This window comes from Coffea arabica, chromosome 9c (genome assembly GCF_036785885.1).
Source record: "Coffea arabica cultivar ET-39 chromosome 9c, Coffea Arabica ET-39 HiFi, whole genome shotgun sequence".
NCBI lineage: Eukaryota > Viridiplantae > Streptophyta > Magnoliopsida > Gentianales > Rubiaceae > Coffea > Coffea arabica.
The window spans coordinates 31,379,664-31,405,687 of NC_092326.1; the positions used below are offsets into that span (position 1 = coordinate 31,379,664).

The 26,024-nt window shown below is 35.6% G+C and overlaps 1 protein-coding gene across 1 annotated transcript; it reads left to right on the forward strand.

Annotated features, from left to right (window-relative positions):
- The first annotated feature begins 22,239 nt into the window (after nucleotides 1-22,239).
- On the forward strand, nucleotides 22,240-23,247 carry LOC140014174 (uncharacterized). The gene has a single exon (XM_072064588.1). It carries the CDS (start codon nucleotides 22,240-22,242, stop codon nucleotides 23,245-23,247), a length of 1,008 nt encoding a protein of 335 aa, XP_071920689.1.
- Nucleotides 23,248-26,024: the final 2,777 nt, after the last annotated feature.

Consider the following 26,024-nt stretch of genomic DNA (forward strand, 5'->3'; position numbering starts at 1 on the left):
TCCCCTACTAAGGAAAACAAAGGAAACGGGGTAAGTTAGAAACTTAGTAAGTAAACAGGGGTAAAAACGTAAATTTCACGTAACCACATTTATACAGTAGGAGTAAAATAAAAGCAGAAAAATAACATCACATGATAAGGATACATATGGCTCCAAAGCCAAGTCATTTGCCATGCGTGATCTCCTGTCGACGCTCCGTCGACCATAAATAAGGTCCGTAGAACTTCACTTGTACACCCACTGGACACCTTATCACCCTCACTGGCCAGTCACCTCATAAACTTGCCCGGGCGAACGAAATCACAAACTTGAGCTTGAGTCACAAGCTCGGGTCACAAACTTGGTTCACAACTCGGTGAACCGGATTCACAAACTTGGTGACCTCAATTCAAGTTGGACTGACTTCGACCAAGCCCTAACCGGCTCAAATAGTCCATCGAGGTATTGAGATCAGCCCCAAACTCACAAATTGCACAAAATTATTCAAAAGTTACCCTGAGCCACAAGCTCAAGGGTTTTAGTTCCAAAATTGCTTATATACACAAGCCACGTACAAATATGTGCGCAAATTAGGGTCTAGGTCGAGTGCGATAAAGTACACCCTCGCCTAGGTACCCTCTTCATACAAATCGAAACACATAAGCAACGACCACACAAAAGCGGCTTGAATATTTACTCAAAATACCAAAAGTAGTACTAAAGCAAAATCGCTTCGCGCGTGTTCGCTAGTAGTGGGCCCCACCGGCTCCGCCTAACTCACCACTGTCTGAAATAGAAGATTTTATCACATTATAACACAAACAGCTACTAACAGATCCAAAACAAGCAAAACGGCAAAAATCGGCACACGCGCTCGCGCGGAACGGCAAACGGAAACGGCCAAATCGGCCATCTCAAACCATTTTGATCAAAAGTTAGGCTAGGAATATCGGATCAAGGTGATCGAGACACCGTTTCGAAGCTATGAGGAAAGCCTACAATTCTCATGAAGACACCTTAAACTAGATCCGAATCAACACAAGTCGAAATCATGGAAAATGGTACCAGAAGTTTGCATTTTGAATGACAGACAGGGTCTGTTTACTGGACCATAACTTCTAGCTCACAAGTCCAAATCAGGAATTTCCAAAGGCATTAGAAAGCTGAGACATAAGGCTAAAACTTTGATGTTTTGGCCAAGACCTGAATCCACTCAGAACAGAACGAAAATTGAGTGCCAAAGTACCCGTCAGAACTGTCCAGATACAAGGCAGTTCTGACGATCAATCTTGTTTTGGTCATAACGGAAGCTACGGAACTCGGATTTCGACGCACTTTATACCGTTTCGAAGCTGAGACCAAGATCTACATTTCTTATGAAGGAGTTGACACCCAGATCATACGGGATCAAAACGGAAAACCCACGGTCAGAAGCTGAAATTCAAAACGTACACAAACTAATGTCTAAAACAGGCCTGAGTGTTCTGTCTATAACTCAGAATACACTACTCCGTTTTACATGAAATTTTACAGACATATTTAGAACTTAAGGGGCTACATTTCATCAGAAGACCGCAACATCCAATTCCAAAAAGAAATTCCAGCCAAAATAACCAATTTCAGACGCAGTTCTTACATTCGGATGAATCCAGAACAGCAATAGTAATTTTGACTTTTCTCATTCTACACTACTCCGACTGACCTGAAATTTTACAGGCACCTCAAACACATCAATACCTACAACTTTCATGTTTTAAGCCAAGGCCAATTCGTCCTCTAACCATGAGATACAAAACCGGACAGAATTGAGGGATATGAAACCCTAGTCTTCCAAATTTTCTTCCAAACCAAGAATTGCTTGCAATTATCAATCATTTACACCTACTAGAGTTATTAAACATCATTTCCAATCATCATAGATAGCCACACCATCATGATCATATTAAACCAGAAAAATCACCAATAAATTGAAAACTTCATCAATTCATGCAAAAGCAAGAAATAATCACAAAATTCATCACTTTAACTATCACTAGGCATCAATTAAGCTTCATTAGATGAAGGAGAAGGTTCATTCACTACTCACCTAGTAAAACAAGAGAGAGAGTTGCTTGACACCTTAGCTTCTCCAAACACTTCACCAAACTACTAAATAACACCTAATGAAGAGATTTTATGGAGTAGAAACAAGTTTATGTGATTGTTTTGGAAGATTTGAGCTAGATAGAAGCTAGAAATTGGAAGAGTTTTCTTTCTTCTTTGCTCAAGATGGCCGACCAAGAGGGAGGAGGAAAGAGTGAATTTTTGGTAAGTTTTTGAGATATTTTAACTAAATGGTAAAAAGTCAAAAAGGTGAATAGTTGTCCAACAAGTCCAACCAATGAGATAGTGACACTTGTCACTCCATTTAAAGCATCTCTATCCTTTTTCTCTCTCACATCAATCACACCACAACCTCTACTTATCTCTTAACACCCGATAAATTTCACCCAGTGTCCGAAACTTAACCTAATTGGCCGAATTTTTCCGAACTTTTCGCACTGGCGGGTTCCACGTCCGTTGTATATCCTTAATTTCTCAAAAACTAACCGATACTAGAAAAAATCATCTAAAACCTATATTTACTCATAAAAAAATATCTGGGGAAAGTTCTAATAAAGAAAAAATGTAGAAAAGGCGGGCGATAAAAAAAAACCCCACTTAAACTTTCTAATAAAATAAACTAGGGTTTTCAACCTTAACCGAGGTTAGGGTTTTTCTCCTTAGCCTTAAAACCCGAATTCCACCCCACCGATTAACGAATAACCCTCATATCAGCTTACGAACGGACTGGGGCCTCACACGACTCATGAACCTCATCCATTATAGACAGTTTCGTAGATCAAACCCAAGCCCTTCAACTCAAACTCCGTGCAATCACATGCTTTCAAAGATCGGACAGCATTTCCCCTTAATCACTTCACTTTTCCAACCTACAAACAATCACCAAATTCATAACCATCAACCATAATTACACATATACATCATAGGCTAGTAAACTCTCTTCATAAGGGTCATAATACCCCTTCAATTAAAGCCAATTAGAAGCTTAAGAGCCAACCATAAGAAAACCCCCAAATTAAACCCTAAAATCGGAATTTCCGCACAAATCAGAAATTTTCCGCAAACAATCATATCCAACGTATACAAGCTCCAATTTACACCAAAACAAGCTATCACTTCATGACCAATGAACCATAATCATATAAAATCAAAAAATTCCCCAATAAAGTAGAAATTGGTCAAACTCTACTTAAAATCATGAAATCATTCACAATACAACATATTTAACCACTATAAACCACTAATATGCCATTATTAAGAACCAAGAGGGAATTCCAAGCAAGGTACCTTAATTCCTCAAGAAAGATGATGACTTAGAGCTTCCCCTTCCAAGACAACTTCACCAACCTCTTTAAACCTCCTTAGTATACATTTGTATGGAGTATTTTTCAAAATCATCGGTGAAAACTCAAGATTTTGGCAAAGATTGAAACTAGGAAAATTGAGAGCTTTCTTTCTTCTCTCTATGATGCACGGCTGAGCAAGGGAAGAAAATGAAGATATTTTGGGGTCAAAACAGTATAAGAAGGAAGAAAAATCAGCTGGTCAAAGTTGATGGCCGACATGCCACGTCACAATCCGGTCGGATTCCTGGCCGAATTCAGGCCAGAGACGAAATCAAATTTTTTAAAAAATCAACAACAATCCGGCCAAGAAATGGCCGGATTTGAGGCTGGATTTGGCCCTTCCCTTTTCCACAATTTTTTTGTTTCTTTTCCTTTCGGGCGTCACAAACTCCTCTCCTTAAAAGAATGTCGTCCTCGACATTCCTCTTGGACTAATCAAGTCAATATATCCCGCAAAGGTCAAACAAGCACTTCCAAGCAAGCAGGAAGAGTTACACCCATCTCACTTATCAAATTTTTCATTCCTACAAGAAATCACTTACATTTCAAATTAGACCCACAGTCCGGCATCCTAAACCTTAAACCTAGGATACACTATAGAGATCTGAAACCTAAGCTCTGATACCAACTGTGACAGCCCCATCTCCCCCTAAGGCGAACCAAAGGGTTTGGCGGACCGCCTGCCCAACTTTCGCCGGGACTCAATCATACCTCAAGCAAAACTAAAATAAAATCACAGGGATTCATATAACAAAATCCAAAACTTAAAGCGCAACTTATAGACATTCTATCTCATAAGGGAGTACAAATATCGGATATATAAAGGTTCTTAATTCTTCATACATCCAGGCTGTGCCAAGCACTAGGACGAGAACCATTACAAAACTCAAAGATCTAGACAAAACTAGTCTAAACAAAGCTCTCGTCCTTGCTCGCCTTCCCCTGTTAAGGAAAACAAAACTAACGGAATGAAAGCTCAGTGAGGTTCCGAACACATAACCAAACAATAAAGCCAATGCATTAACCATAGATAACCAACAATTCAAGAAACATTTACAACGGAAAGCGATAATATCACATTCATTAAAATGATACGTGCTCACAATGAGCCATTCATTCATTCGTTCATTCATTCTCCTGTCATTCCCTTATTCCTCCAATCATTTGAAAATACATTTTTGTAAGTAAAACCCTTCATTTGCATTGACATTCGTTCATTCATTTTATTCATCCTCTCCTGGATGTTGGCCAGGCTCCACCCGACAACAAGGTAATACTCGAGTATACCAAACGTTCACCCAGGGTCACCATATCGCCCGACCGAGTCTGCTTCTGACTCGAGTCAATCGGTAACGAAGGGCAGGGCCCAGTTCAGCCAAAAGGCTTACATTCATGCACAAGTAACGTTTCAATCATTAAATCATTGAAAATTTCACATTCATTTAGGTCGAGTGCGATAAAGTACACACTTGCCTAGAAAACTCGTTTTGGCAATCATTGAAAGCGCTTAACACATTATCAAACAATAACAACAATCCATGAAGTCAAGGAAAATATAACAAACAAGGAACACTCACCTAGTTATGCAAAATAACGTCCAAAATATCCTTTCGGATATTACCCTCAGTCACCGATGAAACCTAAGATTAAACGAGAAAGAATATTACGGTTCATCTAGCAAAACAATTAAGTGAAAACGAAGAAAAGCCGACTAACGACGAATAAAACGTATAAAGATGCCTTTAAAAGTGAAAAGAGGACATTTGGATCTGTGGACGGGAATGACTAGGATTTCATAAACCAAACGCAAGACTAAACTAAAAAGGGTTGTAGAAAGTTCCAACGGAAAGCATTTGAACCGAAGACAAATCAGAATCCAAATAGATAGGCTAAAGAAATATTTTCTGAATCATTTACGTGGCTAAAATTAGGATATATTCAAGTAGATATTATATAATAAATGTCCTGATGAAAATCATGTGAAAAGGAGGACACTTAAAACCTTACTTGAAAGTAGTTTTCTCGTAGCCAGGAAAACCCTAATTCATACCTCTTTACTTTGGTACGGAGTAAGTAAACATTTGAAGTTTCAAACGGAAGAGGTATCATGTTTTAAACTGGTAAAACGATCATGGTATTCACCCAACGAGAATATACAAGTTCAAATAGAAATGTAGTTCCTCGAATACCCTTCGAGAGAACCGATGTAGTTTTCAATGAAATACGTCCAACTTGACCCAAAATCACGTTTCCAAAACCACTTTAACTCACTCACAATACAAGAAAATAACCGGACGGCATTTCCCCCTAAATTCTTCCTTTTCACCCTACAATCAAATACCCATTTGCATAGCAATTAACCATCATCACACATACAGTCCATAAGTAATAAAACACGTCCAATTAGGGCACAATACCCTTCAATCAAGGTCAATTAGAAGCTTAAGAGCCAACCATAAGAAAACCCTCAAATTAAGCCCTAAAAATCGAAATTTCCACACAACCAGAAATTTTCTGCAATCGATCACAATTGACGCACAAAAGCTCCATTTAACACCATTTAGAGCTATCAATCCAAGGCCAACCATAATCATCATGTGAAAACAGAAAAATTTTTCAAAAATCAGAAAATTACCATACTACTACGGTAACCCAAGAAATCTCTCACAAAACTACACATTTAACAACTATAAACCACTACTATACAATTATTAGAAGTAAAAGAGGGGTTCTTCACAAGTTACCTTTGAAACACTAGAAAGATGAAAGCTTAGTACTTCCCCCTCAGAAATCACTCCACTAACACCTTTACTTCTTCTTAGCTAGCACTTGTACGGAGTAGTTTGTAATTCCACCGGTTAAAACTCAAGATTTAAGCAAAAGTTGAAGATAGAAAATGAAGAGCTTCCTTGGTTTTTCTCTCAAGATGGCCTGTCAAGCAAGGAGCAAAACGAAGATATTTTGGGCCAAAAACAGGATAAGAAGGAAGGAAAAGCAGCCAGTCAAAGTTGACTGCCGGAGGTGACATCACAATTCGGCCAGAATCTGGCCGGATTGCTGGCCGAATACATGCCACGTCACAATCATTCTGGCCGGATACAGGGCAGTGGCAAATCCCAATTTTTTCAAAACTCTCAAACAATCCGGCCAACAATCCGGCCAAGATCTGGCCGGATTTGGTACCAAGTATTTGCAACCGAATTTTTCTTTTCCGAACTCACCCAGGGCAGTGGCAAATCCCAATTTTTTCAAAACCCTCAAACAATCCTCAAACAATCCGGCCAACAATCCGGCCAAGATCTGGCCGGATTTGGTACCAAGTATTTGCAACCGAATTTTTCTTTTCCAATCTCACCCAGGGCAGTGGCAAATCCCAATTTTTTCAAAACCCTCAAACAATCCGGCCAACAATCCGGCCAAGATCTGGCCGGATTTGGTACCAAGTATTTGCAACCGAATTTTTCTTTTCCGAACTCACCCGCTGCGTTCGTCCGTTCTTCCAACGAATATATATATCTATAATCTGACACAATTACACTTAATAACAAAACCTTCCTTTTAAAAAAATGGTTAACAAATTTTCATTTAAAAAGGGGAAGTGAGAATAAACAAAAAGCTGAGAAAATATGAAAATTTTTTTTAGGGTTCTCACAAATTTACGAGTAATTAAGGCTCATTTTCGTGAAATTTTCTTAGATTGTACAAGTGTGCAATCTTCCTCGATAATTAGGGGTTTTAAGCGATAGTGTGTAATAGACAATTACTATTTGCTCAGGTACTCAAGGAGACTTTCAAGAGGATCTCGAGGGAAACACCTAAAGGCTCATTTACGCACTTACTCCCTTGTTTCGATTGGTGAGTGTCAAGTGCATGAATTTATTGCTAAGTGATTAACTGTTTCATATCCGTTAGATTAATTTGAACTTTGTGAGACGAGGGTGTATTTTATCACACTCGTCCTCTTTCAAATGAAATTATATATGAAATTTTTCTATGTAAATTCATATCCGACTTGTACGTAGTAATGTGATTGTGATTCGTAGTTGTGATTTGTATTTGGAATCGTCGATTCGAGTGTTATTCATCGACTTATATTCGTATTCGTATTCGTATTCATATTCGTATAACCTCTGAACGATAGTAAGTACCACACCGGTTCGGATGGAAGGTACCTCTCGAATCGTCTCAGAACCATAAAGCATTCTAAGTCGATTGGAGCGATGTCTCATCGATCACTGAACGATAGTAAGTACCACACCGATTCGGGTGGGAGGTACCTCTCGACTAGTCTCAGTAACCAAAACCACTGAACGATAGTAAGTACCACACCGATTCGGATGGGAGGTACCTACCGATTCGGATGGGAGGTACCTCTCGAGTCGTCTCAATAACCAAAACCTCTGAACGATAGTAAGTACCACACCGATTCGGGTGGGAGGTATCTCTCGAGTCATCTCAGTAACCTAAACCTCTGAACAATAGTAAGTACCACACCGATTCGGGTGGGAGGTACCTCTCAAATCGTCTCAGAACTATAAATTGAGCGACAGCAAGTACCACGCCGATTTGGGTGGGAGGTACCTCTCGAGTCGTCTCAGAAACATAAATGGAATAAGTGAAGTGCTACGAATTTGATTACCTACCCGAGTGACGGGGTGTCGTCACGAGAAGGTATTAAATTGAACTTGGGCAAAACAATTGAAAATTTGCTCTTGAGAGCTCCTGCATCCTACTCAAGTGTGTATTTGTTTAGAATTTTGAATGTATTTGTTTAGACAACTTTTGGAAGTTGTATATTTTGGAAAAAGTAATTGTAAGTTTGAAATTGTGTTATAAGATTGAATATTTACGTATGGAAATGACTTCATACTTTTATTCCGATTTTCATTGTTAGTATTAGACTTTAAGTTTGAATTGAAATTGTCTCGAATCCTGGCGAGAGTTGGGCAGGCGTCCCGCGGATACCCTTGAATTCGCCCTTGGGAGAAGTGGGGGTGTCACAGTTGGTATCAGAGCTTAGGCTTTAGATCTTTGTAGTGTATCCTAGGCTTGAAGTTTAGGATGCTGGACAGTGAGACTGGTTTGAAAGCTAAGTGACCACTTGTAGAGATAAAAAATAATAATAAATAAATAAATAAATCAGAGTAGTTTCGCATGGTCTCTGCACGGAGTGAGATTGGACCAAGTGGTGATATGGTCCCAATTATGTGAATATGTATAAAGGGCTAAGTGCTTTTCTTGTGCGTAAGTTGTGAACTACGAAAGCGGTAAGCGTAAAACCGTTATCATGCTACTTGAGGTAGATAGATATGTACGTCAGGTAGGGATCTTAAAATTTATTGATTTGCACTTGGGAGCGTACGGCCTGAGTTGCAAATTCTTTTAGTTTTGGATTCTTGTACTTGAGTACTAAATACTTTTCCTGTGGGAATACTTCTGACTTCGAAAGGGATATGTCTCATGTATTATAATGTGAATAGAAATCATAAGTGGTTTTTGAGATAAGTTCTGATGGCAAAGGTCAGAGCACGGAGGATTCTTGTATTGGACTTGAGATCTCCATTATGAGAAATAAGAACGGACTAATGTTTTACGAGAGCAAGTGCAAGAGGTCAACGGACGTCTAGTTCATGTAGTAAGAGAAGTGAGACATTCGATGAAAAATATTTTAACCGGGTGTGGGGCAATATTGACCAGAGAGAAGTGGAATGTAGTTGAGCTTGAAATCTTTTGCATTTCTTTTGGTTTGACTCATTACCCTAGCCTGTATAAGAATTTTCATCTTAAATTTAGTAAGGAAAGCTCGTATTCGTTGGAAGTTCTAGGCTAAGAATTTAGAAAGTGGTTTAGGTTTTTGGATGGAATTTGGAATTATAATTATTTGAATGATGTGACTTGGTATCGTGGATTCTTTTAGTTTTACCCTAACTAGGTTTATGATTTTTCTCCTTATGATCCTGCCTATGATACTAAGGGTGGTGCGCGCCGTGAGGTCTTTTGTAATTTGCCTGCATGTATTTTTATTTTTGTGGCGCTTAGTTGTCTATGCCCTATATTTGACATACTTGACTTGTTTGTGATCTCTTGACTTGTATTATGACCTTTGATATATTCAAAGAATCATGCTTTAATTCTAAATGTATTTGTAACTTGTATATACATCTCGAACCCGCGTGAGAATTGAAAATGAGGCAGAGCTTAAGCTTGGATCTTTTCTTAGGACTAAGAATGAAAATTTGTTGTGAATTGGAGAGTAAAATGACTGAGATTTATGCAACATTAGAATTAACTCTCGAATTAGAGATGAAGAGTGATAAAAGTGTTGGATCGAAGTTTATGCATATATGAACTTGCATGTTTACTCATATTTCTTAAAAGTGTTTTCTAGAATATACGCTTACTCAAACGCAACTCTTAGATTGAAACTTTGAGAGAATTTTTGAAATATCCTCCATGTATATGTTATTTTATTATAAATGTGTTTTAATGCCATGCATTGAGTTGCATGATTAATCTTTTTAAACAAATTTGAGAAATTTGCAATATGTATTGATGATGGTTGCAAAACACATTATTTAAAGTTTCTTACTAAGAAAATTTAGTTTCGGTTCATGAAGGAAAGTTTGTATCTTTTAACTCTAATTTTGAAATTATAAATCGCATTTTGCCACATACATATCCTAAATACATTAAAACCCTAGATTTTATATCGCATATTATGATTGACTTGATTTGGACAAAAATTTGATTGGTTGTTTGGGACAAAAGAAACCATGTCATTTCTACAATTGTTAATTTTGAAAATCGAATGCCAGTAGATGGTTTTGGGCAAACTGAGTTTGAAAATTTTGATAGGCATGACTATTAAGGGGTATAACTATTATCCTAAGTATGAATTTCGAGGACGAAATTCTTTTAAGGAGGGGAGAATGTGAGGATCTGAAAATTTTCTTATTTTTGTCAAATATTATTGGTTTATTTAAATAGTTATTCACTCTTTTTCTCCGAATTATTTAATTCGACTACTTAAAATTCATTTATATGGAAAACGCCTCTCTTATGTTTTTAAAGCGTTTTGTTAGAAAATTTACTTTTCGAAAACTCGTTTAATTCGAAACAACGAGTACACGTTTTTTAAGACTATATTTGAATCGAGAGTGTATTAATTTTGGAGAAGTAAGAATGATCAATAGTAGATTAAGAATAATTAATTGGAGATTTGAGGAATTAAAACTCGACTTATGTGAGGACTCGCAAAATTTCCTATTTTAAGCCCCTAGTACTAGCTTATTTCAATATTTAATTGCCCGTTTGCCTCAAATATTTTATTTCAACCTCTTTATACTCAATTACATGGAACTATAACTTACTTATATTCTTAAAATGACTCGTTTCAAAATTTAATTTTTGAAAGCTCGTAAAGTGAGAATAGTGAATACGCGATTGGAAATAATAATCGATTCGAGGATACAATAAACTTGAAAAATTGGAGACTTGTACATTAGTTTTGAAATAGGTATTTTTATGTTTAAGTGTTCAATTATTAGTTAGTGATACTATCATTATAAGGATTTATTGGAATTTCCATTTTATCGCGCACAAATCGGAAGTACGCATTTTTACGCGCGCGATTAATTGAGGGATTAAAAATCATTATTTTTAGACCATTAAGAGTGAATAATAATAGTATGAATACAAGTGCATTAGAGGTTCAGTGCACTAGTGAAACAAACTCGAGTAGAATCGAGCACGAAACGCGCGTGCCCGCGCACTATTCCTAGTTGACTTTTGGCCACAAATTTTAAAGCTTCTCACGGAAGCTTACCATCAGCACATCTCATCTTTTCCTTGCTCCAAACAGCCGGCCAAGAAGGAAGAAAAAGACAGCTCCAAATTCTCCTTCATTTCACCAAATCTTGCTCCAATCCTTCACCATTTCACCTCAAAATTTAACCACACTTCACTAAACACTTGGTGATCATCTTAAGCTACAAAAGGGGGCTGCTTTCCACGGTTTTCTTGGGCTAAGGAGGACCGAAAATTTCTGCCTTGAACATCGAGCAAAGTAAGTGATGATCAAACCTTGAAAACTTGATTTATGGGGGTAGTATTGCACTTATAAGCTTGTATATTCATGTGGGTAACTTTATTTATGATGGAAAGTGTTGTGTGGGCTCTATGAACTCCCACTATGGTTGGATGGACTGATTTGTTGTGTTTTGATGGTATCAATGTTGGTTTAGTGCGTAAATTATTGGAAATGAGTCATATTATGGATGAAAGTTCAAAGGGGAGTGAAGGTGAAAATTTTCCATTTCTGCCCCTGTGTTGTCTGTGAGCTTTAGAGTGATTTTTTGTGGTTTTAATAACTTGGTTATGATGTATATATGTTGTGTGGGTTGTGTAGAAAGTTTCATCAAAAAATAACGTGATTTGGTTGGCCAAATGATGTGTTTTCGAAACCAGCAAAACTGGAAAATTTTCCCACAACTGCTCTGGCAGTGTTATTGTTTTGCCTATAACTTTTTGCTCCGATGTCAAAATCAAGTACTGTTTGTGGAAATGGAAACTAGACATTCCCAGCTTTCCAACGGTATAAAATACATGTTCTGATTCCACCTGAGTAGTCCATACCAATCGTTTAAATATGACTGTCTTGTTTCATGTCTACACTGGGAACTCTGTTTTGAGCAGTGAATTGATGCTCAAATGTGAGCTAGTTGTAGATAGATTTTGAAAATGATTTCTTCTGAGAAATTGTAGCCTTATGAATCTAGTTTTCAACACCACTGACCTCGCTCAATTCGAAGTTGAATTGAGTGAGATGTGGCTAAATTACAGAACTGTCTTCGTGAAAAAAAACCCTTATTTTGGACTGATTTGTAACGAACCTTGATTGGGACTTGTTGTTTCGAAATTCTTGGTGTTAATCACCTACCAAACACATTTTGGATGTTTCTTAGACATTATCTACCCAAATGGACCATGTTTGGGAAGATTTCTTTGGCCAAACGTTTAGAAAAGGGGAAATTTACATACAAGACAGATTTGCCTGGAAATTCGTGGGACTTTAGTGATTTTGTTAACCAACTTCCCGTACGTATTTTTCTATGAAATTTTATAGAGGAATATCCCTTGTATGGTAGTGTAATGCCACTAATTTTGGTGCCATTCGGAGTCCGTTTCGATGTTTAACCAAAGTCCCAACGTTCGTGAATTAAATCTGGAATTTGGCCCAACGGTCTCATTTTTCAGCAACTTTGAGCAACTTTGAGCCACCCTATCTTGGTGCTCGAAACTCCAATTCTTGTTCCAGTTTTTGTGTTGAAAATTTTGATTGTAACTCTAATTTATTGCCAAATTTCAGAGGCTAGCTCGAATTGTATGAATTTTGCCGAATTTTCAAACTTTGTCGAAAATCAACCCAAATCTGTCTTGACTTTCTAAAACAGCAACTTTGGGCTAAATTTCGAATGTCTTCCAATTGGAATCATGGAAAAGTGTCTTCTCGGAATTTTTAGTACTTTGGAAGTAGTTTCCAACGGCATGAAGGTTTCCAATTTTGGACTTGTAGGAAATGAGATACGATTTTTCAAACTATGGGTGACAAATCTGAAATTTCCGAACTTAAAGGAAATTGAGGATTGCGAACTCTCTATTTTCCTTCGATATTGCTAAACCGTTTTACACTTGATTTAAAAAATGAAAATCAGATTTTGCTTTTGTTTTAAAACCCTATTTTTTGAGCCTCGATTTACGAGTAATTAAGGCTCATTTTCATGAAATTTTCTTAGATTGTACAAGTGTGTAATCTTCCTCGATAATTAGGGGTTTTAAGCGATAGTGTGTAATAGACAATTACTATTTGCTCAGGTGCTCAAGGAGACCTTCAAGAGGATCTCGAGGGGAACGCCTAAAGGCTCATTTACGCACTTACTCCCTTGTTTCGATTGGTGAGTGTCAAGTGCATGAATTTATTGCTAAGTGGTTAACTGTTTCTTATCCGTTAGATGAATTTGAACTTTGTGAGACGAGGGTGTATTTTACCACACTTGTCCTCTTTCAAATGAAATTATATTTGAAATTTTGCTATGTGAATTCATATCCGACTTGTACGTAGTAATGTGATTGTGATTCGTAGTTGTGATTTGTATTTGAAATCGTCAATTCGAGTGTTATTCATCGACTTATATTCGTATTCGTATTCGTATAACCTCTGAACGATAGTAAGTACCACACCGGTTCGGGTGGAAGGTACTTCTCGAATCGTCTCAGAACCATAAAGCATTCTAAGTCGATTGAAGCGATATCTCATCGATCACTGAACGATAGTAAGTACCACACCGATTCGGGTGGGAGGTACCTCTCGAGTCGTCTCAGTAACCAAAACCTCTGAACGATAGTAAGTACCACACAGATTCGGGTATCGTAAGTACAACACAGATTCGGGTGGGAGGTACCTCTCGAGTCGTCTCAGTAACCTAAACCTCTGAACGATAGTAAGTACCACACCGATTCGAGTGGGAGGTACCTCTCGAATCGTCTCAGAACTATAAATTGAGCGACAGCAAGTACCACGCCGATTTGGGTGGGAGGTACCTCTCGAGTCGTCTCAGAAACATAAATGGAATAAGTGAAGTGCTACGAATTTGATTACCTACCCGAGTGACGGGGTGTCATCACGAGAAGGTATTAAATTGAACTTGGGCAAAGCAATTGAAAATTTGCTCCTGAGAGCTCCTGCATCCTACTCAAGTGTGTTTATTATAAATTATGAATTATTTGAATGTTATACTTTCATTATTGTGTAAGTGCCATTGTTATTGAACTACGTGTCTTGCATATTTTCTTGGCCTCACGAGCATTCGCTCACCCCGTTAGATTTGTTTTCCTTAACAGGAGCGGATATGGGAGGAATTATGGAGAAGTTTACTTGGTGGCCCATTTGATTAGAATTTTGAATGTATTTGTTTAGACAACTTTTGGAAGTTGTATATTTTGGAAAAAGTAATTGTAAGTTTGAAATTGTGTTGTAAGATTGAATATTTACGTATGGAAATGACTTCGTACTTTTATTCCGATTTTTATTGTTAGTATTAGACTTTAAGTTTGAATTGGAATTGTTTCGAGTCCTGGCGAGAGTTGAACAGGCGTCCCGCGGATACCCTTGGGTTCGCCCTTGGGAGAAGTGGGGGCGTCACAGATACTAAGCGACAGTTTTCATTCCTTCTTGATTTTCGTCCTTTCATTTCCTCAATGTTTGAGTGCCTATTCTAGCAACTTTCTCAAAGAGAAACATTAGTACCAATCATCATTTATTTGTTAATTATCAAAATAAAAAATTTAATGACCGATGGTCTTCATATACAAACCAAGCATTGGAAAAAATATTCATTCATGATACAGCTGCAAGTGATCATGAAAAGTATTCAAGCGCTACAAATAAAACTTGTTCTTTCTAATGTCACATTTTCTAGTATATTGGACATGCTTTATGGTACAATTGATTGTTAAAATCAACTTTTCAGAATTGTGACCTTCTAAGCACAAAAATATCTTGAAGAAATATAAAACGTGCAATCAAACTTAATTTTTTGTTGTTAGCATGTTAAAGCTTTGCACATAATTATTGTGGTTTTACCATAATTTCAAGTGTGGACATAATCTGATAGAATTTGGAGAATAGTTATTGATTTTGAGCACTCACCGCATTGGCTTTGTGTGTTGTAGGAGAATGTAATATCTCAACAGTTTGAGGAGTACTACAATCATTACTGAGATTTATGTTAAATTGGTTAGAAATATTGACATGCAGGGATGCTAGACAAAAATTGAATATGAAACACAAAAAAAATACAGTCTTACCAACTCAAATAGTCCGCAACTTCATTTGTTTCAAAAAAAAAATGCAACCTCTAGAATATTCAAATTCACATACAATCAACTAAAGTTTTACCTATAGATGCAAGGATTTGAAAAAGTTCTCTGTTGATTTTCTTTTCGTGATTTTTTAAACAATAAAAATTGTATAATAAGTTGCAAAGAAATTGGACTACAACTAAGAAAGCATAATAATTTTTGAAAATTTTTGAAAAATGAATGACTACTTAGGCAACTTTTACGGATTATTATGAGTAATATGCTATAAATAGAGAATATGAAATAATTAAGAAATGAAAATTGTCAAAATTTTAGAAGTACAAGTAAATAATCAAGCCAAAAAATAGTAATAGAGAAAGCTATTAAAGAAATTTTAAAAAACTATAGGTTAATTGATTAAAAATTAAGAAAGACAAAATCAACCTAAACTTATATAGGGTGAAAATTTATCATATTTAATTCACTTATTTTATTTTTTTTATTAGTCCATATGATTATGTGCTTTAGAATCATTAAATTAGTTATTTTAGACATTTTTTTGGGATATTCCATCCTACAATCTGATCCTAAGAACAAAAAATGATTTTGATGGGATCCCAATTTTGAGAATCTTATCCCCACACCTAAATAATTGAGTGACAAAAAACACTTACTTTGAGTTGCTAGATAAAGTGAAAAGTGAGGAAGAAGTTCTTCAAGTAGAAGAAGAATTCTTTGATAATCACTCTAATTTGATTAGTTCTATCAACCATTCCTACTTACATTATGCAATCATCTATTCTACTAGCATCTATTATTGATAAAATTGAGAAACATTGTAGAAACTTTACCTAAAGAGCAATGAAGATCAGAGAAAATTTGACTATTTTCATTAGGGGGTAGTCTCTCTGTCTAAAAATAGAGGGGGCCTTGGGATCCAAGATTGAGAAATACCACCAGAGCATATTTCCAAGATTGAGAAATACCACCAGAGCATATTTCTTACGGGTAGAAGTTATAAGCAAGAAATACTTGAAAAACTAAAAGCAACTTGACTCTTCACCAAAACCAAGGAGTTTACATACTTGAAAGAGTATTAGGGTGGGTATCTAGATACTCCAGAAAGGAACCAAATGGAGGTTAGGTAGAAGTATTAAGTTCTAACTAGACTCTATTGGAATACACCGCCGACTCTATTAATACTAGACTAGAAGAATTGCCTAATCACTAGAAAAGTTCTAAAAAATAATTGTTTGTACTTTAATTTAGTAGTTTACTTAATAGCTAAGTACGCTTAACTTTGAATTGGAAGACAAGCTTGAGGAAGAAGGACAAGGAGTTTAGCATCCAATTATAGAACAAGAATTTCTTTACACTTTTGTCTATCAAATTCAAGCATTTAAATCTATGTGTTATTGCAACAGTACAACGGATTTTCCTTTGCTTAATTCTATGTCTAGCTAAGCTTTTAATTTCTAGGGTGTGAGATGAAAATCATTTGTATTTTGGAGCATGGTTGGATTTTAATTGTGTGATATTTGGTATGTATTTCCCAGTTAGTGCTTTTGAATTTTATGTTTGCAATTACCTCGCAACTAATTGTAGACCATCTAAGATATTAAATGAAATAACTAAATTTAATATTAATTGGCCAAGGCATGCAAAAGTAGAGATACGCCTTTAATGCTAAATAAATAACTTACAAAACTAAAGAACTTATAGCTTGTTGAATATCAAGAAAGCAAGTATGGATTAATTACATATATTGTTGATGCATTAGTGAAATCAAGTATCACATATAATTAAAAATTATACCATAGCTAATGTATAAGTGAGAAAAATCAATCAATCGGAATAAATTCTATTGTCAAGGTCAAGTGAAGAAGTCCAAAATCATATGATTCATTGTGTATTATTATTTGCAATTTTCTAATTTTTTGTTATTTCTTCTTTTGAAAATTCAACAGTAATTTTAGTAGCAAAATTGAGCCTTTTGCATTTTTACATTGTCTAAATAATAAGGTGATTTAAAATCAAGATTTGATGTCCCAGTACATTTGAGATCAAAAGTTAGACTTATACCTTTAAAGTTATTAGATGAACCACCTAATTGGTACCACCACTTTGGATGCCATTTTTAAATGGAAACTTTCAATTAATGTTGAGTTCAATCATCATAGCATCAAAATTAGCAATTTCAAAAGTTTCAAAGATGTGATTAATAGATTTCTATTTTGAATAGTTTGTTGACTAGTTTTATAGCTCATGCTATGCACAGGAATTATGAATTCTTAAAAAATAAAATTTAGAATATAAATATAAAGTTAATGAAGAATTATCTAATATCCTTACAATGAAATACAATTCAAAGAGAGAATGCATGAAATTTTATATGACTTCTTCAATAGTTATTTTTATCTAAATTTCTCATTATTCTTGAAAGAAGTAATCCTATATTTCTCAAAAATTAATTTTCACCATTGTTTTCAATAACTGTAACTATGACCCTTTCAAAACCCATGCACAATATTTTTTATCCAAACTTACATTTCATTTTATTCACAATATCCCAAACTATAAAACATTGATTTACTTTGATTTAAAGCTAAACCTAACCTGAAGAACCTATGACAGAATTCAAAGAGAAATAAAATAAAAGAGAACTTTCAATGGCCTATGACTTCAATGAAAGAGGACCAAAAATAGAACTTCATCATGGACTTCATTGTGGCAGTTGAATAATTGATGGGGCTCCATGTCATAACCCATAATATATCCCAACTTCTTTTGCATGTACATGTTTTCAATCAAACTCATATAATGCTCATTATTTCAATAATATGTCAAATTTTCACAAGTGTAGTAGTCAACCCCCATCCTACAAATGCATCAGCCAACAAATTTTCCTTCCTATATATATGGTAGAGAGTATGCCTCCATCACCCTCAGTGATTCACATGTTCTGATGTACCATTCAAAACTATATTCTAGTATGGACTAGCCACGGTAACGTACATTCCATCCACATAATCAGCTATAATACTAAAAGCAAATAGGCATGCAGAACATATAGTTTCACATAGCACGTAACACATAAGCATGCTTGTCTAGATGCAGAATCCTAGGGAAAGTGATTAAACACATAGGCATATAGGCACACACAAACACATAACGCACAAGCCCTATCTATTACAAAGGGGATGCCTACTACAATCTAAAGAGGGAAGACTTAGAAAAGTAAATCCTAACTATTACATTAGCTAGCTAAGACATGTCTTCAAGAGAGGCGTCAAAACCTAGCTATTACAAATTGGGGTTCAAATGTCCTCAAATGACTTGCCAATTAAAGAAGGCGAAATAAAAAGAAAGCGAAACAGGCAATTAAACATTAATAAAATGAAAAGCGAATTAAAGCATGCATATTCACACAAAACATGTAGGAGCACGTAAGTAAAATAAAATCAAGGAGATAGAGGTTACCTCCCTTGCAATGGTAATGAAATGAAGGATTTATTAGCTTCAAAACAATAAAAGGGTCAAGGCACCAATTAAATAGTAAAGTATAAACAAAATCACCAAATCTCTCCCAATTGCAACTTAAATGAAATCACATAATGCATAAATTCCAAGAAAGTAAATTATTGATCAAATTTCTAAAATAGAAAAAACTACCAAGGACCCAATTTCAAATATTAACCAAGCACTCAAGCCCAATTAAAACATTTTAGGAACTTCAAGGGTCCAAAAGCAAAGAAGGGGTCAAGTAATGATTGAAATTGCAGTTATTCTAGGACCTAATTGCAAGAAATTACAATATAACTGAGCCTTTGTAGTGTTACTTAAAAATTGCAGGGACCAAAGTGTAATTTTCTTTTGTTTTTCATGCATGCACACGAAGCTTTCTTCCTTAGACAATGCCTCTGCAATTCGGCACCAGCTTTCAAACGAGATCAAATCCAAACAAAAACAACCACAAGATCTTCTCATTTGCAACATGAAACTTATAAATTTAAACACCAAAGGTCGGATGATAGACATGCAAATCTGGACAGTTCAAGCAACTTCATGCAAGGCTTACGAAACATTTCTGCAACAAGAAGAGACTTTCGACAGCCAGCTAAAGCTTTAGGAACTTCAGCAACCTTTTGCAGCAAACAAAAATTTAACAAGGAGAAAGATTCAACTTCCAAGTTCACACTAGACCTCAGGAATTCATTGCCAAGATACTATGCGAGAGCGAGACAGAACAAGGAAAAAAAAAGAAAAAAAATTGAGGTTTCAGGTTCAATCCAAGTTATATTCAAGTCAAGGTTTGCTGCTGCAATTTTGTTTCCAACGGATACTTCAGATTCGAACATCAAGTTTGATCAAGACCTTTTCAACCAAACCTCCAAAACTTTAAATTAAACAACACAACACATAAATTTGACATCCAAACAAGTAAAAACCTAAACAGAAATGACGCAAATTCTTGGAAAACTTTCATGCAAAAACGCAATCGAAGCTGCGTCCTTCAGTAGAGCGCATGGTTCGAAGACTCGGCCGAGTCGTAACCGTCTCGGCCTAGGCCGAGATGATACCGCGACGAATCGAGACAGAGATACTCGTCTCGCCGAGAAATCGGCCGAGACGTCACCGCGACGGGTTGTCACGGTCGAGTCACCCCGAGTCATCCCGAGTCAAGGTGAATTTAACAAAAAATCTATAGAAAAAAAGCAAAAAAAGAATTAAAAAGAATTTGCCACAGTACTATCACGTGAAAAGATGCGTTTTCTTTTCCACCTTGGAGGTGTACTACCTTCACTTTACTTTGAAGGTACTACCTTGAATGGTCCACGTTAAACATACTACCTTCACTTTACTAAATTATTGGACTAGTAGTGTTGCAGAACGTAGTAATCCTTTCCGTTTCCTTCAATTCTTCTTCATGGTAACTTAACTCTGTCTTCTTGCCGAGCTTTGGAATTCCGCCCTCTGAAACAAAGTAGAATGTTGCAAAAAGATAGTGCCCAATGGAGTCATTTGGCCATACCTTCATAGAGATAACCCAGATGGTTGTGATTCATGTCCTTTTGCCTTGTTCTCCCTTGCCTTGTCAAGCTTCAGCAGGTAATTGATTTTCTTATTGTACCTTCAGATATTCTGCTTGTAAGGTGCTCTAAGACATTAGAGTTATTAAAAGAAACTGATCCATTACAAGGGCCAACTGTAGCTTTCCCAGACAGTCGTTTCACTTATGATATGAATATACATATTGGTTTAGGATAGAGTGTTCATCAATTAATAACAAAAGTAGTGGTAGCTTCAGGATTCATCAAGTGAATAGAATAATAGAAAAACCTCCCATCGTACTCAGTCTTCATGAGAGTAGGGGCATAAGTACTGATGGTTTTGCAATGTGTAGACTAAATAGCAGTAAAGAGATGAATAAAGCGAGGGAGGGGAAATGGGAGGTGAGTCCCAAGGTTTTGGGTGAAAGGGAAGCAGAAAGAAATGGAGTGGATTTGTTTACAGCTAGAATGAGGTGGTGGATTCTCATCTGAGGGCAATCACGACATTATTGCTTTGCTCATGTGTTGTTCAGTTGATGCCAGTAGGGAATTCTTGGGGGCCTAGGTTGTTGAATAGCTGGCCGTCCTGCTCTTCCCTCCTGCTGATAGGTATCCCCAGGTGGAAATTAGCAATCTGCATTCACAAGTGACTCCAAAGCGTGAGTAAATTTCTTGTCTTTTTACCGGCTTTTTAATGGTTAGCAATCTTAGAGGTTGGATTTGTACTTTGCTTACTAATCCATTGCGATGCTTACTAAATTATTCTTTTTTCCAAGAATAATTTTTCCACTATAAATTTAGTAATCCTTACGTATAAAACAAAAACTTTTGTAATTCTTGGACGACTAGGTTGCAAAGTGAGTGAAAAATCATGTCTAGTTATATATATATATATATATATATATATATGACGATGGTTAACAAAGAAATTGGAGAGATATGAGAATTGCTTCCACTGTACGTGTATATTTTTGTGTTAATAGAGAGGGACATTTAGTATTATCTTCCAACTTATTATAATACATAATCATCCTGGTGATCATGATCATGAACTAAAAACTATAGGAAGATGGAGAGCTAAATTATATGTTTAAGTTAATCACCCATCAACAAACAAAATGCCGAAGTTCTTATAATAAATGAAAAAATGATCATTGTTGCAGATTTACATTATAGATTAGATGTTTAACTTACTAATATAATAGAAATAAATTATTATAATTATAAAATGTTAGAAACTGCTTGTTGTATTTTTTTTTTCATATATCTTTAATTATTTTGTGATGTATTAACCATTTATATTGATATGTGTAATAGTTACAATGACGAGCAAGGATATTGGTTGGGAACATGGTAAACCCGTAGGAGGGAATAGAAAAATTGTGAGATGCAATTATTGTGGAAAAATAATGCATGGTGGCATTACAAGGTTGAAAGAACATGTCGGTCATGTCATAGGACAAGTTGAGCCTTGTCCAAGGGCCTCAAGTGAAGTTAGAGATTTAATGAAAATGCATCTAAAGATTGGTAAGATTCAAAGAGCTACAATAAAACAGAAAAAAGAAGAAATATTGAATTCTTTCCAACAAGAAAGTATGCATGGTAATTTCAACATGGTTGGCGACGAGGAGGACGAAGTCTTTTTTGAAATTGATGAAGAAAGTCGGATGGCATTGGAAACAAATGAAGCAAGCAATTAGAGAGAGCCAATACTTGCAATTTTTAGACGAACAACGAAGGCATTCGGTATCTGGGAGTCGACCTTCTATGTTTATGTCAGGTATGATTTGTAAACTAAAATATTATAACAAATTTGATACTATTTTATTAAATATAATTACATAAAGTTGCAATTTAGTCATTCATTTTTTATTTGTTAAATATTGTGAATTTTAGGGAATATGGGTGTTGGCACTTCAAACCCAACGACTTCTGAAAATAAAAGAGGATTGTCACGTAATTTCAGTGTCAGACAAGCAGATGAAATGACAAGTAGAGGAATTGACTCACATATGTTTCCTTCGAAACAAAAATCAGTCAAATCAATGTTTGCGAAGGAAAATATAAAAAGAGTTGGTAAGGCAGTTTCAAAGTTTTTTCATTTCAATGCTATACCATTTCATGCAGCTGACAATCCTTATTATCAATCGATGATTGATGAAATTGCCAAAGCTGGTTCTGGTATTAAAGGCCCTTCAGCTTATCAAATTGGAAATGAATATTTAGATGAAGAATTTGAAGAGCTTGAGAAATATCTTGGAGATATTTATGATAAATTTTCAACTTTTGGTTGTACACTTATGTGTGATGGGTGGAGCACTCGTACAAAACATCCAATAATAAATTTTATGGTATACTGTGATAGGCACATGATATACCATAGTTCAGTTGATTGTACCAATATTAAGAAAACTGCTGAATATATTTTCAAGTTAATGGATGAGGTAGTAGAGGTTGTGGGGGAAAAAAATGTTGTGCCAGTTGTGACAGATAGTGAATCTAGTATGAAAGCTGCTGGACAACTGTTGATGAAAAAAAGAAAAAATCTTTTCTGGTCACCTTGCGCTGCGCATTGTATGGATTTGATGTTGGAGGATATTGGCAAAATGGATAATGTAAAAGAAACTATTGCTCAGGGGAAGAAGATAACAAGTTTCATATATAACAGTGACAAAGTAGTGAATCTGATGAAGACATATACAAAAAAAAGGGAACTGCTACGTCCAGGTATCACTAGATTTGCAACTGAATTCATTTCTATGGAAAGTCTTCTTCGGCATTGTACAGAACTGAAAAGAATGTGCACCTCAGATGAATGGGTAGAGTTTAATAACACTACCAAGAGAAAAGCAGAAACTATTAAAGTAGCTGAGTTGATATTGTCAGAGAAGTTTTGGAAAAAAAGTTAGAAATGTGTGTGCAATAATGGAGCCTCTGGTCAAAGTTTTAAAAACTATTGATCAAGATAAGAAGCCAACATTGCCAATTATTTATGAGGCAATGGATAGAGCAAAAATGGCTATTCAAAAGTCGGTGAAATCTTGGAAAACAATTTGGGAAGTGATTGATAATAGATGGTACAATCAACTTCATCGGGATTTACATACGGCAGGTAATTTAAAATATTACATCCAATTTAAATATGTAATATTTATTTATTTATTTTCTAATTTTGTTATTTTATTGTATTTAGCATATTTTTTGAACCCGATCCTTCAATATTCTGGAACTTGTGAGTTTAATCTGGATGAAGTTCGAAAAGGGTTAAAGAACGTCATTGCAAAGTTGGAGCCAAATTTAGATGCACAAGTTGATTCAATAAATGAGGTATTCTTTTGATTATTTTATTTATTTATATTAATCAACAAATTTTAAAATTTTAACACTTGTGTATACATTATTTTTGTAGATCAAAATTTTTGCAGACAAAAAGGGAGGCTTTGGAAGTGCTATTGCAGCAAGAGCATTACCAAAATCTTTACCAGGTTTCAACTTAATTCATACTTACATAAACATCCAAATCATATAAATGAAGTTAATATTTTTATAATATTAAAATAATAATAATAAATGAATGTTATTATTACTTTGTTTGTTTAGCTGAATGGTGGCTTAACTACGGTGAAGATGCGCCAAATTTAAGGAATATTGCAGTGAAAATATTGAGTCAAACCTGCACATCCTCTGGTTGTGAGCGAAATTGGAGTACATGGTCATTAATTCATACAAAACTACGCAACCGTTTGGCAGTTAAAAAATTGCATAAATTAGTTTTTGTGCATTACAATATGCGATTGAAGGTGAAAATTTTGATGCATCAAAGAGATACTGATGATTTCTACAACCCAATTGACTTGAATCACATTTTTCACCAAGATGATATATTGGATGATTGGATAAGAGAAAATGAACAACCCACATTGCCTGAAGATAATCTTGATTGGTTGGATAAGGGCATTCATCAAACTGAATCAGAAAGTAGTGAATATCAAGAACATGACAATGATGGTTTTGGTGATACATTGTCCCAATATATTACCAAAAGAAATAAGAAAGGTCTTGCTGCATCCTCAAGTAGGAAACAAAAAAGTAAGACTAAACAAACCAGTAAGCAGACTGTTCCGTCATCTTCAAATAAAAGTGACAGCAGTAATGATGATGATGACAATGGTGACAATGGAGATGGAGGGAACAATTCTTCTAGGCATAGTGGTTACAATCGAGATAGCCAACAAGCAGGAGGTATGTCATGGGCTCAAGGACAAGATAATTATTACGCCACTCAAGATACTGATCATGGCTATCGTCCTGGTATAGAAGCACAACGTCAATTCCTCAATGATTTAACTCAATTTTCAAGTGAGGATACTTTCTCTCACCATTTAGGGTCACAAAGATATAGAGGAGTCAATGATCAGATGCAAAATTTGGGTATATACTCAACTTATGAGCATGAATCTAATCAAAACCGTAGTACTAGTCAATTGGGATATGGTTATGACCAATCATATGGAATCACTCCTGACTATTACAGTGGATATCGGCCATTTGACAGACCTGGACAGGTTGAAAGGTCTACTAGCATTCATGGTAGTGGATACTATGAAAAAGAAATAGATAAGTCTCATGATGGTTCTTCTTTTGATTCCAATAACATTGGATTTTATGGTCATGATTCTACTGCATCATATGGTACCAACGATAGTGTTAACTATCGAGAGTTTGGATACTACCATCAACAAATCATCTCTAATCCAGAAGTTCTTCCGTCCAATGATTATGGAACATCTAGTCAATCCTCACATCCAGTAAATACACCAGATAACTCGTTTACACTACCTACTCAAGGTCTTATGCCGCTTCCACATCTGTTTTACCATTCATCGACCAATCAGGATGATTTTGAACCACATCGTCATTCTACTTGGTATTAACAGGTACGAAAATATAAAGTACTAGTATATCTTTTTACATATTTACCTTTTATCTAATATGATTTCTTTTTATTTTTGGCAGGAGATTGATCAAAATATTCCAACTTTATGCTATAAATAAATCTTTAGTTTGTATTGTTAATGGTTGATATTACTTTTGCAATTATTAGTTTTAAAATTGTAGTCTATGTTATTTTGATTTTATTTGTGATGCCATTGTTTTAAATAATTAAAAGTACTTATCGTGTGTCATATGTATAAAAATAGTACATTTTACAAATTTTCTTTTGTTATTTTTTATTATTTTTGTTTAGCATACTTTTTTTATATTATTAACAGTTTTTAGAATATTAAATGCTTTAAAATTTGCGTCTCACCGAGACCGTGACCGATATGCCGAAACCGATGTGGAACGTTCCGGGCCGCGACCGCGACCGCGACCGTGAGGACGACAGCTTCATTTAGCCATCTTTTGACTCAAACCCTAGCATTTCAAATTCAGATAATGAAACATATACCAAGGACCCACACGAACACTAACTAATCAGATCGGATCATGCACCATTAGATAACAGAAAAATAATAGACAAGGAACCAGGTTTCTGTTATTTGGAATCAGGGTCAGCCTTAACTTGGGCATTCTGCTATGAGCAGAATTGTTGCAACAAAACAAAACTACTTTGGGTTTGACAAAATCATTTTTAGGTTCAAAGGTCGCACCCAAAAGGCTTCAACAGATTGCTGGATGAACA

What these genes read in the sequence shown, in the direction of transcription:
- LOC140014174 (XM_072064588.1), top strand. Translation starts at nt 22,240, where the DNA reads ATGGGTGTTGGCACTTCAAACCCAACGACTTCTGAAAATAAAAGAGGA.